General features: G+C 45.4%; 1 protein-coding gene across 2 annotated transcripts in view; it reads left to right on the plus strand.

Moving 5' to 3' along the window:
* Positions 1-18,911, plus strand: part of SEL1L3 (SEL1L family member 3) — a 95,773-nt gene extending 76,862 nt beyond the window's left edge. For both annotated transcript variants that reach the window (XM_045182767.3, XM_024573608.4), the window contains 7 exons: positions 2,985-3,075; positions 3,209-3,293; positions 4,662-4,771; positions 9,625-9,752; positions 10,357-10,459; positions 10,541-10,613; positions 17,870-18,911. In XM_045182767.3, the coding sequence (XP_045038702.2) occupies positions 2,985-3,075; positions 3,209-3,293; positions 4,662-4,771; positions 9,625-9,752; positions 10,357-10,459; positions 10,541-10,613; positions 17,870-18,009 (730 nt within the window). In that variant the 3' untranslated portion in view covers positions 18,010-18,911. The remainder of the gene's footprint in view (positions 1-2,984; positions 3,076-3,208; positions 3,294-4,661; positions 4,772-9,624; positions 9,753-10,356; positions 10,460-10,540; positions 10,614-17,869) is intronic.
* Positions 18,912-19,562: the final 651 nt, after the last annotated feature.

The following is a 19,562-nucleotide window of genomic DNA, read 5'->3' on the forward strand; positions in this document are numbered from 1 at the left end:
GGCAAGACAAGTAGGCCTGCTAAGTGCCAGCCAAGAGATTCACCTTTTGGCTGTGGAGGAGGGGCCCTGAGTTCCACTGAGACCCCAGGATTGTTCTTCATCCTTCCAGTTTGAGCCGCTTCAGGCATTGTTAGAAAGGAGCACAGAGAAAATAATTGTTTGAGAACATGCTCAGAGGTAGTCAGATTCACAAATCACAGCCAGCAGTCCAAGAACTGGTTACAAAGCATCGTTAGGAAAGCTCTGTAAACGTATATGCCGACTTTGAAGTGGGAGGGTAGCAAATGTGCCCCTCGACGCCTCCTCTTCTGTGAATTTCCTCCTCTCCGCATCTCCCCTCCCCAGTAGAATGACTGTGTGTTGGGGGGTGGGGGGACACTTGCACTTGTCTGCATTGGAAGTAAAACTGGAAGCTTGGGTTGGCTTCCTAAACCTTGAGGAAATTACTGGAAGGGCAGGACAGTTTTGTGGCTTGTTTGGGGGCTTCCTGCACATAGCAAACGCTGAGAAAATGATTGTCCCATGAATATGAGTATAGAAATACCTGTAATTAACTCACTGGGAGGGAGACTGAGTGGGGACAGGGTATCGGCAGAGGTGGTGAGTCTCAGAAGTCTTAATAACCCGAGAAAGTCAGGTCTTCAGTGTTCGAACCCTTGCCCACTGTTCACGCTTTGTTACATGAAAATAGATGGCAGTGGAATCAGAGTGTGCTGGCCTCTGGTGATTGCTTCTGCAAGATGGAAGACAGAGGTGGATTTCTGTTCAGTATTTCCATGACCATCGATGTTTGCAGATATCTTTTTGATGGATTACCATGCTTCTTCAAAGGAAATGCACAAGGATTCTATGAAATTTCCTCCCAGCTTATACAACAATTGGACAGTGAAGGCCTTTCTATAAAACATGTTTACCCCATCCCTCCACCACCACCAGAGTAATTTCAGAGACGAGACACTGTCTTTATAAAGTTTATCAGAGTGACTCTGGTTTACAGGAGGGTCAGCTCGTGCCCCTGACTCCTGCCGCAAGTTCTGATAGTCTGCCAGTACTTGACCGCTGTCTGAGGAAAGCTCATCTTGTTACATTTTAATAGCAGGAGTCGTATTCCATGCAGTCACCGCAGCAGAGGGAGCACGCTTGATATTTGACCTTGGGCTGGCAAATGTACACCATCTCGTTCCCTCATTCATCCTCAGGGGAAACTGAGGCACTGGTGCACCCCTGAGTGTTTCGGAAGACACTTCAGATTATGAGGCCTTGGGAACAGGACCTTACTGCAGAATGATGCGGGCTTTGTGCTGCGCCTTTCGCATATCCTCGGTCTGATCTGAGGGTCCTTGTCGCCAAATGTGATGTTGCAGTCCATGTAAGAAAATGCTCGTGAGTCTTTCATGGTGTTCTGGCTGCAGTGTGGGCTTGTTAGCTGACTTGCCCCACAGGCAAGTCTCTTGTCTTGTGTCTCTTTAGAATGAGTCACGGCTAATTGGTTGGCTGCCTCGGGTGTCTTGGAGGCTAAGAATCAGCTCACTCAGCAGCCACATGGCCCGTGACCTGCAGTATGTCAGATTGAAGGTCTGCTGTTCTAATTTGACTCCCCGGTCACCTCTGTCTGTCCCCAAGGGATGGTCTGCCAGAAGCTGCTTTAGCAGTGTAGAAAAGGTGATTTCAGAATCTGCGTCCCTTATTCCTCCTCACCCACCCATCCCCACACTTCCTTAAAGCACTTCCTGGGTGGACTGAAAATTAAGGGAGAGTTCTTAATGTCAACTACTTTTGAAATAATGTTTTATGGTTAAAATAAATTTTTACTGATAAACTGAGTAGCACAAAGAAAATGGAGAAAATCAGATCAGTCAAAAGTAAAGAATAAAAATGTCTTGCATTCTCACCACCTAGAAATAAGTACAGTTAGCATTTTGGTAGATAATTTTTGTGCATATATTTATCTGCATATGTGTGTATTCGGGTTTATTTCTGTTACACAAAAATGGGATTGCACGGGTTTTATTCTGCCTATTTTTTTCACTGAATAGATAACTTTGCATAGACGTCTTTGTACATTTGTGAATACTCTTCCACATCATTTTTCATGGCCTCATCTGAAAGAGGCTGCCCCATGGGTTAATTTAAATAGTCACTGATTTTCAGATATTTAAGTTCTTATCCATTTTTTAAAAATTTTTTCATTCATAGAAAAAGCTCTGCCATAAACTCTTGCCACAGAATCTGTGCACATCTGTGATTGTTTCTTTAGAATAAACCTTCACAGGGAGAAGTGCTGTGAAGGCAAGTGGTCTCTGCATTCTTAAGACTTCGCACATGGAACCGTCGCGTTCGTCGGCCCCCCCACCAGCAGTGGTGGTAGGAATACGTGTCTGTCACTCCCCGAGCTCTCACCATTCCTGCTATTCTGAGTCGTGTGCCATCCTTTCAACAGACGAGAAGTGGTCTCGTTGTTTTGCAGCATTGGGTTACTAGTGGTGTCGAACTCTTACTTACTCAGATGTGTTTCTGGCCCTTGTAAACTGCCTCTCCTTTGCCAAATGTCTCATGCACCACAAAAGCTCAGCTTTAATTACACTTGTTCAGAATCCTAAGTCCCATAAAGCCTTTCACAAAACAGAGGACTTGAAGGCACAGGACTTTTTTTTTCCCTTTTTTAATACTGCTATCTCCTCCAAGAAGGATGCAAGCATTCCAGAACCCAGCTGACACACCATTTGGCCAGTAGAGGTAGCTGTTGTATTAACTAGCTCCCAGCCTTATCTGCCAGTTCAGCCTTAAGAAAGAAAATAAATCAGTGCATGCAGTATTTTTAACAACAGTATTTCTAAAAAAAAAAAAAAATGTTTAAAAAACTCATGGTTTTGTGGTTTTTAAAAAAACTGCTTATTTTGTGTCCTTATGTTTGACTCTCAAGTTGTCTGTGAATATTAGCAAAAGCCCCTATATGAAATTTGTTATTAATCATCTATTTTTAGGCACGAAGCTTTGCTGTATTACGTTTTAGCTGCAGAAACCGGAATTGAAGTGTCGCAGACGAATTTAGCACACATCTGTGAGGAGAGGCCCGTGAGTAAATGTGTTCTTCTCAGAATAGAAGCTCTAAGGTTAAGGATGATGAATTGGGGTTTTAGAGAGGCAAAATTAGTCACTTGGCCGAAATATTAATGAATTAACTTTTCCTTCCCTTTCACCCCCTTAGGACCTGGCTGAGACGTACTTGGGTGTGAACTGTGTTTGGAGATACTATAATTTCTCTGTTTTTCAAATCGACGCCCCCTCATTTGGTATGTATGGAAAAACGGGTGCTAAATTGAAGCACTAGAGGCTTTTGATCTTTAGTAACAGGAAACATCTAACAACTTTGGGTGCAGTGTGGTATTTCTAAACAATTAGGAGAGAGAGAAAAATCTCTGCTATTAAGATCGAGACTATACTGCTCTCTGCCTCATGCTATGGATGTCTCCTCCCCCATTGTCCGCTGTAGCCTGGACCCGCCAGTCCTTAAGTCAGTGAGACTCCGAGGAAGCTGTGATGGAGAGATTCTCTGAGCCAGTGCCCTTTGGCCCTCAGATGGGTTCCTGTCTTCCTCTGCTCTGTAGGGTAGGGGGCTACCCCCAGGAACTACATTTCCCAGACTCCTTTGCCCTGGGGCTCCTGATTAGTTCAGTCAAAGGGAGGCTCTGGCAGGAGATTGCAGGATGGGGGCTATGGAGGGGCCCAGATATTTCTGTCCTTCTCTCTCTGCTCTGGGCTGTGTGTCTGGCAGTGGTGCATTCCCAGGGTCCCAGCTCCCACCTGGGAATCCACACTCTGTGGGCCCCGCTGAGTCTTAGCCCAGGGAGGGCAGTAGCTTCCTGCATTGCTGTTGGTGATACCTGAGATGCCGTTTTCCTTTTCAGTTCTTCCAACACCCTGGGGACCACTTCCCAGTTGGAAAATCCCTGTTTTGAACTACCAGACATGGACTCTATTTTTCTCAATGGACACTGAGTGATACATACATTCTTTTAAAAAAAAAAAAGATGTTATTTATTTTATTGTTTTAGAGAGAGAAGGGTAAGAGAAAAAGAGGGAGAGAAACATTGATGTATGAGAGAACCATCAATCAGTTGCCTTTCATACACCCCCAGCTGGGAACCTGACCCACAACCCAGGCATGTGTCCCAACCAGGAATCCAACTGGCGACCTTTGGGTTTGTGGGATGGTGCCCAATCCACGGAGCCACACCAGGTCAGGCCAATACATACACCGTTAAACAAAACTTTTTCCTCAAAAGAAAAAATAAAATATATGGCTTAAGTAGAGTAAAGAAGTAGTACTCTTTAGTCATCAAATCTAGGCAGCAAAATTTGAGATGTGGAATAAAGTGCCCCCCACCAATCCTTGGCTGATTGGGCTGCCATCCTCCCAAATAGATCTATTCCAGAGAGCTACCAAGCAAAGCGAGAAAATGTGTCTGAAATGTGGATACTCAGCAGAAAAGCCTTTTTTTTTTTTCCTACTGACACATGAAAAAATAAAAACCCTAAAGATCTTCTGTATTAGGATTCTGGTAGGGAAACCTCTCAGTCATGGGAATGAGCCAATCATTTCAAATGTCATTCTGAAATAAAAGCACTTGACAAATGCATCCGTGCCTTCTGTCCTGCAGCGTATTTGAAAATGGGAGACCTTTACTACTATGGCCACCCAAACCAGTCACAAGACCTTGAACTGTCCGTACAGATGTATGCCCAAGCGGCGCTGGATGGAGACTCCCAGGTAAGCAGCGACAGCGAGAGCAACGGAAGTGAGTTCTTGGTGGTGCCCATTTGTGAGGTCGCAAGGCCCTGCGTTCTCACCAGCTCTCTGTCTATGTGCTTCCCAGGTGACAAAATCCTTTCTCATCCATTTTCACAAGCCCCTCACCAAGACCCTGTGAGGACACTAATTAGGACCGCGAGCCTTTATTGAGCCCCTGCTCTGTTCCCCCACTGTTCTCACATCAGTCTCCTGTGGGCGGGGGCTTTGATACCCAGTTTACAGGAGCGGATACCAGGACTCCGACAAGGTGACACATTGCTCAAGGCCAAACAAGCAAGGAGTAGATGAAGCAGCCAGAGCTTCTGGCTCCAAGCCCAGGAGTCTTTCTACCAGATTCCATCAAATAAACACCTGGTAGAAACTCAAGAAATGGGAAGTGTGCTCAAAAGCGAACTGGTCGGCTTGTATAGTGGAGCCAACACTTCAGCGATAGGACTTCCCTCTCAGTGATTTTTTTTAACCTTATTTTGGAATATTTTAAGATCTGTAGAAAAGTAGCAGAAAGAATCCAAGAGAGTTGCTGTATACCCTTCGTCCGGCTTCCCCTAATGTGAATATCTTGCCTGACCACAATTCCATTATTAAACTACAAAGTCCATATTGGTTCAGTGCCATAAAGTACGCTTCCAACTTTGTTTGGATTTCACTAGTTTTTCCACTCAAGGCCTTTCTCCATCCCAGGATCCCCCATTGCATTTAGTTGTCATATTTCTTCAGTCTTCTTCAATCTGTATAGTTCCTCAGTTCTTTCCTTGCTTTTCATGACCTTGACACTTTTGGAGAATATTAACTAGCCAAGCGTTCTGTAGAATGTCCTTCGATGTGGGTCTGGCTTCTGTTTTCTCATGAACAGATTGAGATTATGCATTTGGGGCAAGCAGAGCACAAAAGTGATGTGTCCTCACTGTACTCTTGGAGGCACACATGGCGTCTCGCTGCTGGTGAGCTTGGTTGCAGGCACTCGGTTAAGGAGCTTTCTGCTGGGTTTCTCCCCTGAAAAGCTAGTGTTTTTCTCTTTCTGTTTAGAGAGATCAGGAGGAGACAGTTTGCAACTGTACGAACATCTCACTGCTCCTCACACTGCTACCACCAATTTCAGTACCTTTGATAGATCTTGCAGCACTTAGTGCACTAATGATGAGTCTCTGTTTCTCTCATTTCCTGCATGTTTGCTGCTCAGAATTCTCTCGTGAGGATCTCAGGGCCATTTTCACAGTGGAAGCTGGAACAGTTGTGACTCTCTTAGGCAATAGGTTTTGGTGTTGTGCTTCCGGATTCAACGGCAGAGCAAACATTGGAAACTCATCCCTGTCTTAGTCTTTTTTTTTTTTCAGGAAGTCACACATTAGAGTGGTTCTTTACCTGGGTTAAAGTCCCTTATCTGTATCACATCATAGCAGTTTGTACATGGCAAGTCACTAAGTCACTGAGGCTTCCTTTTCTGCTTTGTGAACTGGGAGCAGTAATAACATCCACCTCTGTGGGGAAGCTTTACTGCAGAGCCCCCCATCTGCCATGGATGAGAATAAGTGTACCAAGACATGATCTACTTGGGGAGTAGAGGTGGCCAATCTCTCAAAGGAGAAGGGTCAAGAGCCTTTTCCTCCATGGGCTTTTATTAGGTTCATTTTGCACAGAAATACAGGTAAAGCTCATCAAGCATTGTCAGGCAGTAAGGGTCAAACAATAGATAACATATAAATAACTTTAAGGGCTTATTCTGAGTTAGGGTCAATTAGTTAAAGGGCTATAAAACTTTGGGAAACAAACTCATTTCAGGCTTGGACCCTTATCATTTAAGCCGAGGGTATAAACAAAGCAGGTTTCACAGGATTTTATGCATTCTTTCTTAGGCCTGATCACCCCTGGGGAATCCACCCTTTCCAGCACAGGACTGCACCGCCCTCTGTCATTGTTTCAGGCTTAAGTCAGGCAGGGGAAGTAAGGCAGTGGAGAGATTAGGAGACTTCTTGCAGACAGAATGAGGACTCAGGCTATGTCAAAGCCAAGGGGTGAGGGTCCATCACCCCCTTTTTCTGTAGCCCCCCAAGTCCTTCCCTGTGGGCCTTTTTCATGACCACGCCTGTCTTAGGTTGTTCCTCCCTTGAGGAATCTTACCCATCATTGGCTAACTGGTCATGCTCAGGACCAAGCAGGGTGAAGTAAAGTGGGCAGAGGTGGTGCCCCTGCCAGGGAGATAAGCTTTGTCTCCTTAGTGGCTTATGGTCCCAACTCTGACTCCTTAACCATGGGGGCGGTTACAGCTTCTGAAACCAGGCAGGGCGGTCCCCAATACAACTCTGCGTTTATGAGATGTTTGATGTGGAAGCACTGAGCCCAGTGATGGCTGTGATCTATCTATTCTATTATTATTTCTTCTGGAGCGAAATATGAATTGGTGCTGAAAGGATTTGCTGTAGAGTCAAACTCCCTTAGATGATGTCTGTTGATACTAAAAATTAGGTCCAGACCATTTTTTTTAATCTGATTTTTATCATTTGGAAAGATAATGTTACAAAGACATTAAAAGATAATTTTGAAAGAAAAAAACATTCCATGGCAGAGGCCTTATTCCTTCATGTCTGCATGTTCCCTTCAGTCCCTGCCACAGGTGAGCACCCCTCTGCAGCGTTAACTCCCATGCACACGGAGTTCTTTTCACACATGGTAGGGATATGTGCATTTTATCGCACACTTGATGTAATTGTTGCTCTTAACCGCTTCCCATATTCTATTGAGCTAATAGGCTGTAATGTATTAAGCTTTATCTTATTTGGTAGACATTTATTTTTTGTTTGCTAATTTAATCATTGATTTGGCACATTTACTCAGTCCTGCATGTCTGAGACACTGCCTAGTGGTGGGAACATAAGATTAAAAAATGGACAGTAGTCTTGCCTTCATGGGATTATAGCCCATAAAGGAAGATGAGGAGATGCTTTCCTATTGGGTTGTAATTGTAGCTGGTGCTATATTACATTTTCATATTTCCATCTTTTATCTCCATTTGAATAATTTCTTTATAATCTGAGGGGATAATATTAAAGTCAAAGGCAATCTAAATGGTTTTATGGCTACCTAATAATAGTTTCTTGCTGATTTGCTTTCTGAAAGGGTTTTCCAATTAATACATCACCCAGCAGTGGTTACATGTAGAAGGGTAACTGAAATCTTGTCTGCACTGGATGTTTTGGTGACTTGATTTTGCTAATTGAATAATAGGAAGTTGATACTTCTTTGTTGTTTTGAATTGTATTTACTTGATTTCTAGTGGGGAGGGACACTTTTTGCATATACGTGTCTATGATAATTTACTCTTCATATTTTTAGGTGAATTCTCTATTTGTGTTCTTTGCCTGTTGTTGAGCTGTTGGAGTTCTGATACTTTAAAAATTTAAATGACAATTAGTTTTTTTTATACATTTGCTTAGTAAATAATGAAGCTTAAGCTGTTACATTACATATCAATATTCCCCTAGTCTTTTTTCTTATTTATTTTAATCTTATTATTTTTTCATTCTTTAGAGACTATAAATTTTTACATGGTACTTTTTTTCTTTTCTTGTAATAAGTTAAGTTTTAAGAGTACCTTCTTTTCAAAGCATGGAGAAATATTCTATTTTCTGCATGTGTGTGCGCATCTTAAAGATACTTAACGCTTCCATCTATTTAGAGGTTATTCGGCAGCATGGTAGAGGGTAAGACTGAAGACTCTGGACCCTGTCTGCTCCTTTCCAGCTCTGTAACCCTGGGCAAATTCCTTAACCTCTCTGTTCCTCAGTTTCCTCATCTATACCATGAGGAGGATAACAGTACCCATCTCAATTTGTTGTTATGAATATTCAATGAATATGTAAAAACCAGAGCAATGCCTCAATAGAATGAGCACTCAGAAAATACTAGCTGCCATTATTTTTATCGTGGTTATCACACAGGATGCTTATGAGAGCCCTGGCATGCACACCCAGGCAGACGATGGCTTCCACTAAGATTGCTGTCAGTGGCAACTGAACAGAAAGACCAAAAGGAGACTATGTCATTAGAACATGACTCTGAACTCCTTGAAGGGCAGCAGTTCAATGAAATTTGTAAAGTCCTAATGCTAAGTAAGGTCGTCTTTTGTTTATTTTTTGGTCTGGCCACATGCTTAGCTCATGATGGACAGTGCGTCTCCTCCAGGTAGTATAATAGCTCCCATCCTTGATGAAGCATCTCTACATCGGGCTCCTCACTGCGTTATGTTATTGGACCTGCACAGCCCAATGAGGCAAATCCTACCTCTGAGAGTCAGAACAAGGTGTATAAGGAGCATGTGAGGAAATGTACCGGAGTGGAGGTCTGTGCCAAGTAGAATCGTGAGACTCCTTACGTTAGAATGTCAGTCATCAGTGGCACCCCTAGCCACAAAAACGTTTTGTTAGATTTCTGACATGCTGATGGTGACCCAGAGCAGAGTCATAAGTGATGGACATGGCCTTCAACTCGGCATTCTGGTTTTGCTGGTGACACAGGGCACGTTTTCCAGCAAGTTCTGTTTTGGAGAGTGAGCAGGAAAGGACAGATCCGCCGGTTGACTGGCTTCTGAGCAGATGGGACCCAGCTTCCTCTGAAAGCCTCCTGGTTCTCCTGCAAATAAATGTCTCAGATGCATATATTTAGGGAAACAATTCATCAATGAAGATGACAAACCATCTGGCTCTAGGGACTGAAAAAAGTATCTAGAGGTTGTGAACGTTTACATTCTGATGAAGGGTATGCATCTGGGTTTTATTATAAGGAGTTGACAGGGATGGTTTGTGGCTTGTTTTCAGGGATTTTTTAACCTGGCCCTGCTGATTGAGGAAGGTGCTCTAATCCCACATCACATTTTGGATTTCTTGGAAATTGACCCAACTATCCATTCGAATAACATCTCCATCCTCCAGGAACTGTACGAAAGGTGAGCAGAGCCTCTTTAACACTGGAATCTGGATGCTGTTGCCATCTTGGTTAAAGTTAGCCTGACTTTTATTTTTTAATGTCACTTGTTATAAAAAGGGCTCAGGGTTTGTTGTGATTAGAGAACACTCAGCTGGACCCAAACTTACTTCCGTTTTCTAGTTTCTGAGGCTTAAGGTACGGAATGAACTTGATCTGAGGTTAAGATGCTGACCAAGGCTTTCCACAAGAGTGGGAAAAATAATGCATATGGTTAGACCATGCTTTTCTGCAAGACAGGGAGGCATTCTGTTGTCTGGACTTTGAACAGACACTTGGACAGAGCTAGTGCTCTGCCAGCCCCCATGCCTCATGGACCTCCTTGACCTGTTGGCTTTTTATGAAGGACAGAAGTGACTTTTCCTGAAATGTCTGGCAGGGTCCTAGAATGTTAGGGCAGGCCTGAACCCCTGAGAACTGGCTTTCTTCCCTTGTCTCTCACCTCAAGTGTCCCCCCTTGTCCCCAAGCTGAAGGAGGCAGGTTTGAGGATCCGATAATGCTGGTCATGAGTGATGCCAACAACATCCGCTGGCATGTCAAGGCACCCTGTGTTTTGTGTCTGCAGGTGCTGGAGCCACAGCAGTGAGGAGTCCCTCAGCCCCTGTGCCCTGGCCTGGCTCTACCTGCACTTCCGGCTCATCTGGAGTGCTGTCCTGCACTCTGCTCTGGTAGGTGCCGTCTCCCACCAGCCCTGCCTCCGAGGTCCCGGGCCCTGTCCGTCATCTGACATGTGCTTCTGGTGTTTGCAGACCTACTTCCTGGGAACCTTCCTGCTGTCTGTGCTGATCGCCTGGACCCTGCAGTACTTCCAGGCGGTCTCAGGTAGAGATTCCTGCAATGCCAGGGCAATATAAAAACATACCATTTCTTTTCCCTTACCAGAAAAATCACCCTCTCCCTCCTCATGACCTGGGTCATGCTGTTTCCTTTGTTAGGATGGTCATTCATGGGGTGGGGGTCCTTCTCAGGGTGTATCATAATATCTGGCTGATGGAAGCCCCTAATGACTTACAGTTTTCAAAGGAGGCAGAATTTTTTAATAAGAAGCTTAAGAAATTGAAGTGTAATGTCTTCTCCCATTGAAAGTACCTGCCAGCAAAATTCTACCTATATATGCCTTCAAACCCAGCTCAGAGGTCTCTTCCAGTATGAGGTCTTATCCTATTTATTCCAATCAAAGGATAAAAAATTCAATAGGACCATAAGCACGCATGGTGAGGAATCAAATACCCAGCCGCATGGACTCAGAGGGAGGGTCTGAGGAGGAACGTAAAGTGAACGTTTATTGTAGTGTGGTTTCCACTAGTTGCTGTTATTTCTCTGTACTAACGTAGGGCAGGAGCTAAGGACATGGGCACCTCTGTCACTTCTGTTTGGGCTGAGAGTCCAGCCTTGGCTCCTTATTAGCTGTGTGACTTATGGTAAGTTAGTTCACCCCCCGATCCTCTAATTTTGTATCAGTTAAATGAGGTTATAATAATGGCAGCAAAAGGACATAACTGCTCACGAGGACCAATGGGGACCTTTGCAAGGGGATCCGTAGGACTAGACGTAGCATTTGAGCGTTCACGCAGCCATTATTTGTGGCACAGGTAACAAAAAGCAACAGGAACACATTTCCCCTCAGATTCCCTGGCGAGACAGTCACTGTTACGAGAGGCTGATATGGAATCATCCCCACTGACTCACCTGAGGAGGCTGACAGGGAGCCATCAGAAGCCCTTCCAGACTGGATGCCCTGTGGTATATGCCAGCTTGTAAATTTCCCTCATGCAAATTCTGCCCCGTCCCAAAATTTGTTGCCAGGTATAGCCCATTTATTTTGCATCTTGTCAGTGTTTTCCATTTCAAATTATCTTTGTCATTTTTACTCTGTAGAAATATTGTTATGATTATTACAAATGCAATTCCGTTAGAGGAGCTGAAAATTGTCTTTATGATTTCATGCCAGCTGGTAGCCATGAAAATTCATGGGCTGGTGGAATTGCTTTTATCAGAAGTCATCTCTTTTTCCCTTCCCGGGTCTTCATTACCAGTCCCTCCACATTCTTGTGTCCCCGTCCCTCCTGCCCTTTCGTCTACTTCCCCTTCCTGTGTATCCTCTGCTCCTTCACACGTTTTCTTCATGGGGTTCAGTTTCTTTCACTTGCTTCTTCCTTAACATCCCTCCCTCTCTGTTGACTGGCCTCAGAGAAGTCTGCCTGAGATCTTAAAAATAATTTAATTCTCTGAAGCATTGAGGCCAAAGGGATGAAGTTACCTGCCCCATAATCACAAAATAAAGCCCAAGAAAGGATGTAGGGCAGCAGAATTGTAAACATTTCCCAACTCGCCATACTCGAAAATGCTCATTATCATTTGTCTCCAACCTATTCTGTTATCCCCTTACGTAAGAAATACTTTGTCTCCAGCCTATTCTGTTATCCCCCTACGTAAGAAATACTTTGGGGCACATTTTTGGTACCCTGACATGAGTGATAATTAACCTGCCTACATACATTATTTTTTTAAAGACTGCTCTAACATCAACATAAAGAAGTAAAAAGAAACTAATTATCATAAGATAATATCTTTTTCAGTATGTAAATTCTAGCCCGTGCTTAATTTTCATGTGCTCATGAATCACCCAGGGAGCTTGTTAAACGCAGATTCTGATGCAGCAGGTCCAGGTGGGCTCTGAGATTCACAAGCTCTGACAAGCTTTCGGATGATGTCCATTCTGCCGTGCCATGGACCACACTTTAAGTCATAAGGGCCTAGAAGTAAAGAAAGAAAAAGAAAAAGAAAAAGAAAAGGTCTCCACATACTCACATATTTCCAAAATGTGCCCCACCGTGCTGCCTGCCAGCCCTGTTAGAACTAGTGTCGAGTAAAAATATGTAGTAAATTTTTTTCATATTTTTCAGGTTGCCAACCTAAGTGCAGATCGGTCAGTAACTTTGACATAAGAGGATACTATTCCATCAGCAACGGGGTGATGGGGGTGGGGGTGACAGAGGCCAAGACAGTGAAGAGAAGCCACTTCAAGGAGCGCCTCAGAGGGCAAAGATTTTGCCCCTGGCGTCACCCCAATGAGCGGGTGCAAGGCCCCATGACCTGCCCCGAGGGAGGGGGAAGGCGCAGCAGATGCTGGTGGCAGCCGTGGTAGCGTGAAGCAAGCACAGCAGTGAAGCAGGTCTGGATTTGAGAGTCAGGAGTCTTTGTGTAAGGATTGTGGGATTCGGGATCTTTGTCATCTTGTGATTTGGACTTTTCAGTCAGTTGTTTGTAAAAGTTAGAGATTTATGGTCAAACCTTTGCATTGAGGTGTCCATCCATTTTGAGTTCAGCTCCAACTACCTTCATCCCCAACACCCACCCCCCCCAACACACACACTTACATGCCCTGTGGTGTATAGTCAGCACATCTCTGCTTTTGCCACATTAAGTTGTCCTGAGTTCAGGAGGCTGCAGTGCAGGACAGTAGCCAACAGCACAGGCTCGGAGTCAGGCTGCTGCAATGCCGGCCCTGCCTCTAGCTGTGTGACCTTGGGCAGGGAATCTATCTGTGCCCGAGTTTCCCCTTCTGTAAAACAGCAGAAGTGGTACAGCTACCTCCTATTGTAGTTGTGGGAACCAAATAGGACAACAGACATAAAGTGTTTAGAACTCTGCAAATATTAGCACCTGAACAGTAACGTCCTGGGGACACGTTACCTGCAGTTAAGGCATGCTGACACCTGGTAGCGCCTGCACCAAAATATGAGCTCGGTTTACCTCCAACAGATGCAATGTCCAGAGCCTAGCATGTTTTTCTAGGTTGGTAGACTCAGTCCAACACATAAAATGCTTTTTAAGGCATCTAAACAAAGATTTCGACTAGTCTATCAAAGGCACCAAAAAAAGTACACAAGAAATAATGCACACCTTTTTATTTCCTTTCAGGGAACTTATTTTTGACTCTGAGCTTCCCTTCCACCAGGCTGCTCAGTCCTTCTCGAGGCCGATGCCTCCTGGGGGAGTGCCAAGGTCCCTGGGTCTCAGGTGGCACTAGGAACACTCGTGTGTCACAGGTCTGATAGAGGAACACACACAGTGTCCCAGAGCCTGCATTGTCCCTCCAGGCCCGTTGGCTTTGCAGCTTCTGGGTCACCTAGGAGTCCTATCATCTTTGCCAAAGCTGAGCACCATTAGCCTTTTTCTCCCAAGTCTTCCCTTCTCAGATGGCTGAGGTGCAAGGTGAGCGCTTCGCTGATGGTACAGCCCACTGCTAGGCTCAGTCACTTTCCCGGAGTCCAAAAAAGCTCCTTTTCCTGCTTCGGTGCATCTCTAAAGCACTCTCCCTCTCCCCTGCCTGCCAGGGATGTCAAGTGTAATTGCTTAAATGGATTCAGGCTTTCAAAAAAACAAAACAAAAAAATCCGCAATGCAAAGTATGTCTAAAAACATCTCCATTTCTGCTCTGCCACAAATCTCCCCCTGAGACCAAAAAAAAGAAAAAGAAAAAGCATGGAGCCTGGCTGGCTACCTCAAAGAAGGTAAAGGGAAGAACAGGGGAGAAAATGTAAATGACCATTTCAAAGAAAGAGTCGTGCCTGCCCAGTATTAGTGTAAACTTTGTGTCTAAATAGAATACACAACATGGAGCGAGATTTGCAGACCTACCAGCCCCTCGGTATGACAAGTAACCTTTGAAACCAATGCCAGCCGACTCAAAATATTCATAATTTAAGCCAACTCATCCCTTCTGCCTAAGTGGTTAGCCTCGTGTAAGAGGAAAATGATATAAACAAGATCAATTAAACCTTTTCCTGTCCTCTACATTTCTAATTAATGAGGTTTCTACTGAAATCACAGTAAATGTCAGGAAACGTGGTGCTCACAGAAGAAGCAGGAGCCTTCAAGTCAGAGCCAGTTAATGGTGGGGGTTCGCTCTCCTCCTGTCTCACTCCCCTGGTGCCCTCCCAGGGGCCCCGCTCACAACACAGGTGTAGATGACACAGGACACATGTTTGCACTGGGCCCCACTTGATGGGGAGGCCCCAAGAAGTAGGCTAGATCTTATTCATAGCAGGCGGCTTCCAGGGCTTCCCCCGCACCCCCTTCAACTCCCACTTTGCAAGCATTCGCTGTCTCAGGACCTACCCCACATATCCCCTCGTATCCTCCCTCCCGGTATGCTCTCGTCTGGCCTGACTGCCTGGCAAGCAGATAGATGTTCCTGCTACAGTGGCCACAACCGAGTTGGCAAGTGTGTCAAGTGTGTTCTGTGAAGGGCCAGGTAATAAACAGTTGGGGCTTTGAGGGCCATCTCGGTCACAGCGACGCAACTCTCCTTGTCATGCGAAAGCGGCCATCGAGGATGCCTGAAAACCAATGGTACTGCTGGTTGCCAAGCCAACTTTTCTATGGATGTGACCATTTGAATCTCTTACGCTTCTCACATGTCATGAAATATCACTCTTCTTTTGATTTTTGTTCAATCGCTTAAAAATGTAAAAACCATTCCTAGACTGTGAGCCATCCAAAAACAGGCAGGGAGCCGTACTTGGCCCCCCGGGGGCTGCAGTCTGCCCACGTGACTCAGGGCCAGCTCTCAACAATTCTCACTAATGTACAGAGAATGGTCCCCCAAGCAGCAGGTAATCCAAAAATCACTTATATTTGGCTCTAGAATATACTCGCTAAGTTTTTAAAACAACATGCCCATTTTCCTGGTAACCTTGATTCAAGTCCAGTAATCAAATTAGCGCACACCCCAGGTGAACACAGAAAAAGAGGCCACTTGAAAAATCACGGCAGGCTGTGGGGGGAGAGCGCCTTCTCACGTGGGTAATGCCAAGCTCACTAGAAACATTGAGCATTTTCATTATGCTCTGACAAGATTTAAACATGGCAGTGCTGATTACGCATTCCTTCTGCATTTACGCATTGGCACTTTTTTGTTTTAATCAGAAAACTGATTGCTGATTTATCTTGTTACCATGGTGATTTAAACATTTCCCTAAGCTTGAAAAGGGAAAAATGAATGCCTTAGTACTTCATTAACTTACTTCCTCAGAGCTCATCAGAAAGATCAATTTGAGGGCCCGAGGGGCCAAGACCCTCTCATCTAAGCTGCCCTGTTCACAGGTGAGGAAACCAAGGCCTACGAGATGCGAGCATTTTAGAAATGAAATGTGTGCTTTTCAGTATCTACCCCGAAGTAATCTCCTGGTGGTAGATACGTGATACTCCACCAGACTGGGTCTCTGGACTCCAGCAGGGGGTCTTTGCACCACCCCATTGGGCCGTCTGCTCCCTGCCACGGTTAGATCAGCTGCCAGAGTGATGGCTTTCACCTGGAAATGTCACATCATTATGTAGGGAACACCCTCGGCCCCCCACCCTCACCCCTCCACTGTCCTGTTCTTTCAGAACAGTCCCTGGATTCACAAGATCTCCTGTAGGGATGGAAAGGAATTCCAGGAGGGTTCCTTTATATATCCTGAAAAGCCAGAGGCTTTGGAGCCCATTGTTGAATTTCTTAGAATGGCCCCGTGGGGATGACCATAGGTACTTGGAGTTGCAACTTTTGATGGGTTTTTCTGGAAATCAGATTGCCAATATGTAGTGGCATCTTCTAAAAGTCAATACATTTCAGGATGGACATTTGAGAACCTTTAAAAAACGGTCCCACCGACTGAAAACTGTACGACTCCAGGATTCCTGAGCTTGATTAAGATCACTGATTAAAAGCAAACTAGCAACTGTTTGCCCAAACGATGGCTGTTGTGCTAGGCACACATCACCCGTCCCTGCAAACCGCTGCCCTCATTTTACAGATGAAGGAACTACAGCTCGGTGTGGTTAAGTAGCTTGCTCAGAATCACTGTCCTGGTAAACATCAGAGCCGTTCGACTCCTGGTCTTCTGGCTTCAACATTTCTGCTGTTCTCCTAGGCTACTGGGGCCTGAAAGACAAGAGAAGACATCCCAGAAACTCTGATGCACCAACTCTGTCCTTCAGCCTGCAAGCCGCGCCCCAGAAATTAATGACCCTAAAGCATTTCTACAGTAAACCAGGTCACTGGTAGTAACAACACTTGCGGAGTACCTTTGCCTGCCTCTTAGAACACTAAGCACTTCAGGTGCATTCGTTTATTTAAGCCTAACAGCTCAACAGGGTGTAGATACTTTCATTATTTTAGAAGGAGAGTGGGAAACTTGTCCAAGGTCACATAACTGGTAAAGGGCAGAGCAACCAGGTTCCAGAGCCCACAGTCTTGTAAGCAGGACCCCTCTTGGCCTCGCTTGAGATTATGTATGCTGTTGGCGTTTGCGGTAGGTGTTTGGAGCTGGGTCATTCTTTGCTGTAGGGAGCTGTCCCACGCATTGTGGAATGCTTAGCGGCCCCCCTGGCCTCTGCCTGCTAGGTGCCAATAGCACCCACCCTCCAGTGTGACAACCAAAAATGCCTCCTGACATTGCTCACTGTCCCCTGGCAAACAAAATTGCTCCCATTTGAAAACCACTGACCTAAACTTTATAAGCCTCCCTAACATTTATGGTGGTCCAACTCCGTACCTAAAGGTAAATTGACAAATAATTAAATCTAGTAATTACATTTTCCAGAACTTATACACATTTACTTAAATAAAATAATTAAACCAAATTTGGTACATCGTCCAAATGGAATAATAATGTAAATAAAACCAACACTCCTTTCTAACTGATTGGTATAATTCATAGCTTGCATTGCATCCACGCCATGGGGGAAAAAAGAGATACGACCGCAAGAACCATCGACCAGAGACTGTTTTGTTTTTAATTAAAATATGTACCGGGAAGTCCCAGCATCAATGTAGGACTTAGAGCCCCACAATGTCAGAACCAGCAGAGATCTTCATGTGTCTTTTCCAGTCTGTCATTTTAGAAAGGGGACACCAAAGTCTAAAGTACTTAGATCGTGGGTCCAACGTCACCTATCTAGTTGGTTTCAGAGCCACTAAATCAGGAGCATCTCTCCCGGCTTGCGGGGGCCTAGGTGTGGTGGTGGACCCCGCGTGCACTGTTGTGAATCCTTGCCTCCTGTTGTGTGTGTTGTGTGTGTCTCTGCAGCCAGTGGTTTCAACCCGACACCAGCTGGAGCCTCCCCAGGCCCCACCGCCCCCACTGCAAGTCCAGCTGTGACTCCAGCTGCAGATGCCTCTGCTCAGGACCAGCCCCCCGTCACCAGTAACCCGGAGCCATGTGGGTGATGTGTGCACTCCAGGTGTCTCCCGTGAGAGAGAAGCCTTTCAACAGGTGGAACTGGAAAGCTGGGGCCACGGCATTGTGCTACTGACAGACACCTTGAACGACTTGTCAAGTGGATGTGACATTTGCACTTGGTGTCTTTTTTTTTTTAATTAATCAAATTATGGAGAAGTACCCAGAGCAGACAGTGACACTAAAGGCATTCAAACAAATACGAGGGACATGCTGGTCACAGGGGCGTGCTGGGGAGGTTAGCACGCCTGCAACGACTGTCCCTGGCAATTCTGTGTGTTGGGAGTCACAGTCTGCCCTGCATCGTATCCGACTCCCTATGGACGGGACACGTTTTCAGAATCTTAGCCCCGTGTTCATTCCCTTTTATTCAGTAACAGAAAATTATGACTTTTCTACAGGTTAGATAATATTCCAGTACATGTATTTGCCACAGCCCTGCTTAGGTTATGGCTGGGAGTGCGGGGAAGGTGGTGGCTTTGTAAATGGGTTTACATTTTTCTCCTCGGATTTTTCTAGGGTCGTAGTGCTTCCGGATCATTCAGTGACACAGTTGGACGTTGGTTACTTTTCAATTGCAATCCATAAAATAACATTTAGAAAATTCTTAGTATTTAAGTGTAGCCTTCTCCATGAATTACCCGTTAGAATAGACTGGCAGCAGTGGGACATGCAGGAAAAAAGCCTTTAGTTCACAGGCACCCCACCCTTTATGCCCGAGTCCCTGTAGGGGTGTGTGTGAGAGAGAGAGGGAGAGGGAGAGGAAGGGGAGATTGTGCACTGGACGCTGCTACGGTAGTGAATAAATTGGTGATGCAATATTGTGGGTCCAAACTACTCTTTGCACTACTTTATTTACAGTAGTAAATAAAAATTATTTTTATACCATTGATTCCCAAGAAGTGGTTTTTTTTTTTCATACTTGCCGTTGTCATTGTATAAAGTCCTCAGGTTTATTCATCTCCCTCAGGAAGCAAAAAAAATAAAGTAAGTCCTCCTTGAGAAAGCTCAGGATCTGATCGTGGGGTGTTTGCGCAGGATCAGACATTGCTTCAGGGTTTCTAGCTGCTCTGAGGCTGGATTCCTATCAATTCTGGGCTAAGTTTGCAACGCACCCTCTTTCTCCTATGCGTGCTCTTGTTCTATAACAAAGCGTGTCCTTCCTGCTTGCATGCAAGCCAGACTTTGAAGCCCTGGAGCCCTGAGGGGCCAGGCAAGGGTCCTCTGCTCTGCCTAGGCCTCCTGTTCATGGCACACACACCCATTCCTCAGTTGCTGGGACCACAGGCTGCCGGCAGCCACAGCGGCACCCTCCGTGGGAATCACCATCACTGTGGGGACCTGCCCAAGGTTGCACCCTTGCCAGAGCAGCTCAGGACCAGTGGCTTGCTGATGTAGCACAGGCTTTCTCAATCTCCGCACTACTGAGATTTGATGGCTCCCTGTTGTGGGGGGGCGGCCTCCTGCATTGCAGGATATTTAGCAGCGGGAGCCCTGGTCTCTACCCACTAGATGTCAGTAGTGCACACCCGCCCCCCCCCCC

This window comes from Desmodus rotundus, chromosome 4 (assembly GCF_022682495.2).
Source record: "Desmodus rotundus isolate HL8 chromosome 4, HLdesRot8A.1, whole genome shotgun sequence".
NCBI classification, from domain to species: Eukaryota; Metazoa; Chordata; class Mammalia; order Chiroptera; family Phyllostomidae; genus Desmodus; species Desmodus rotundus.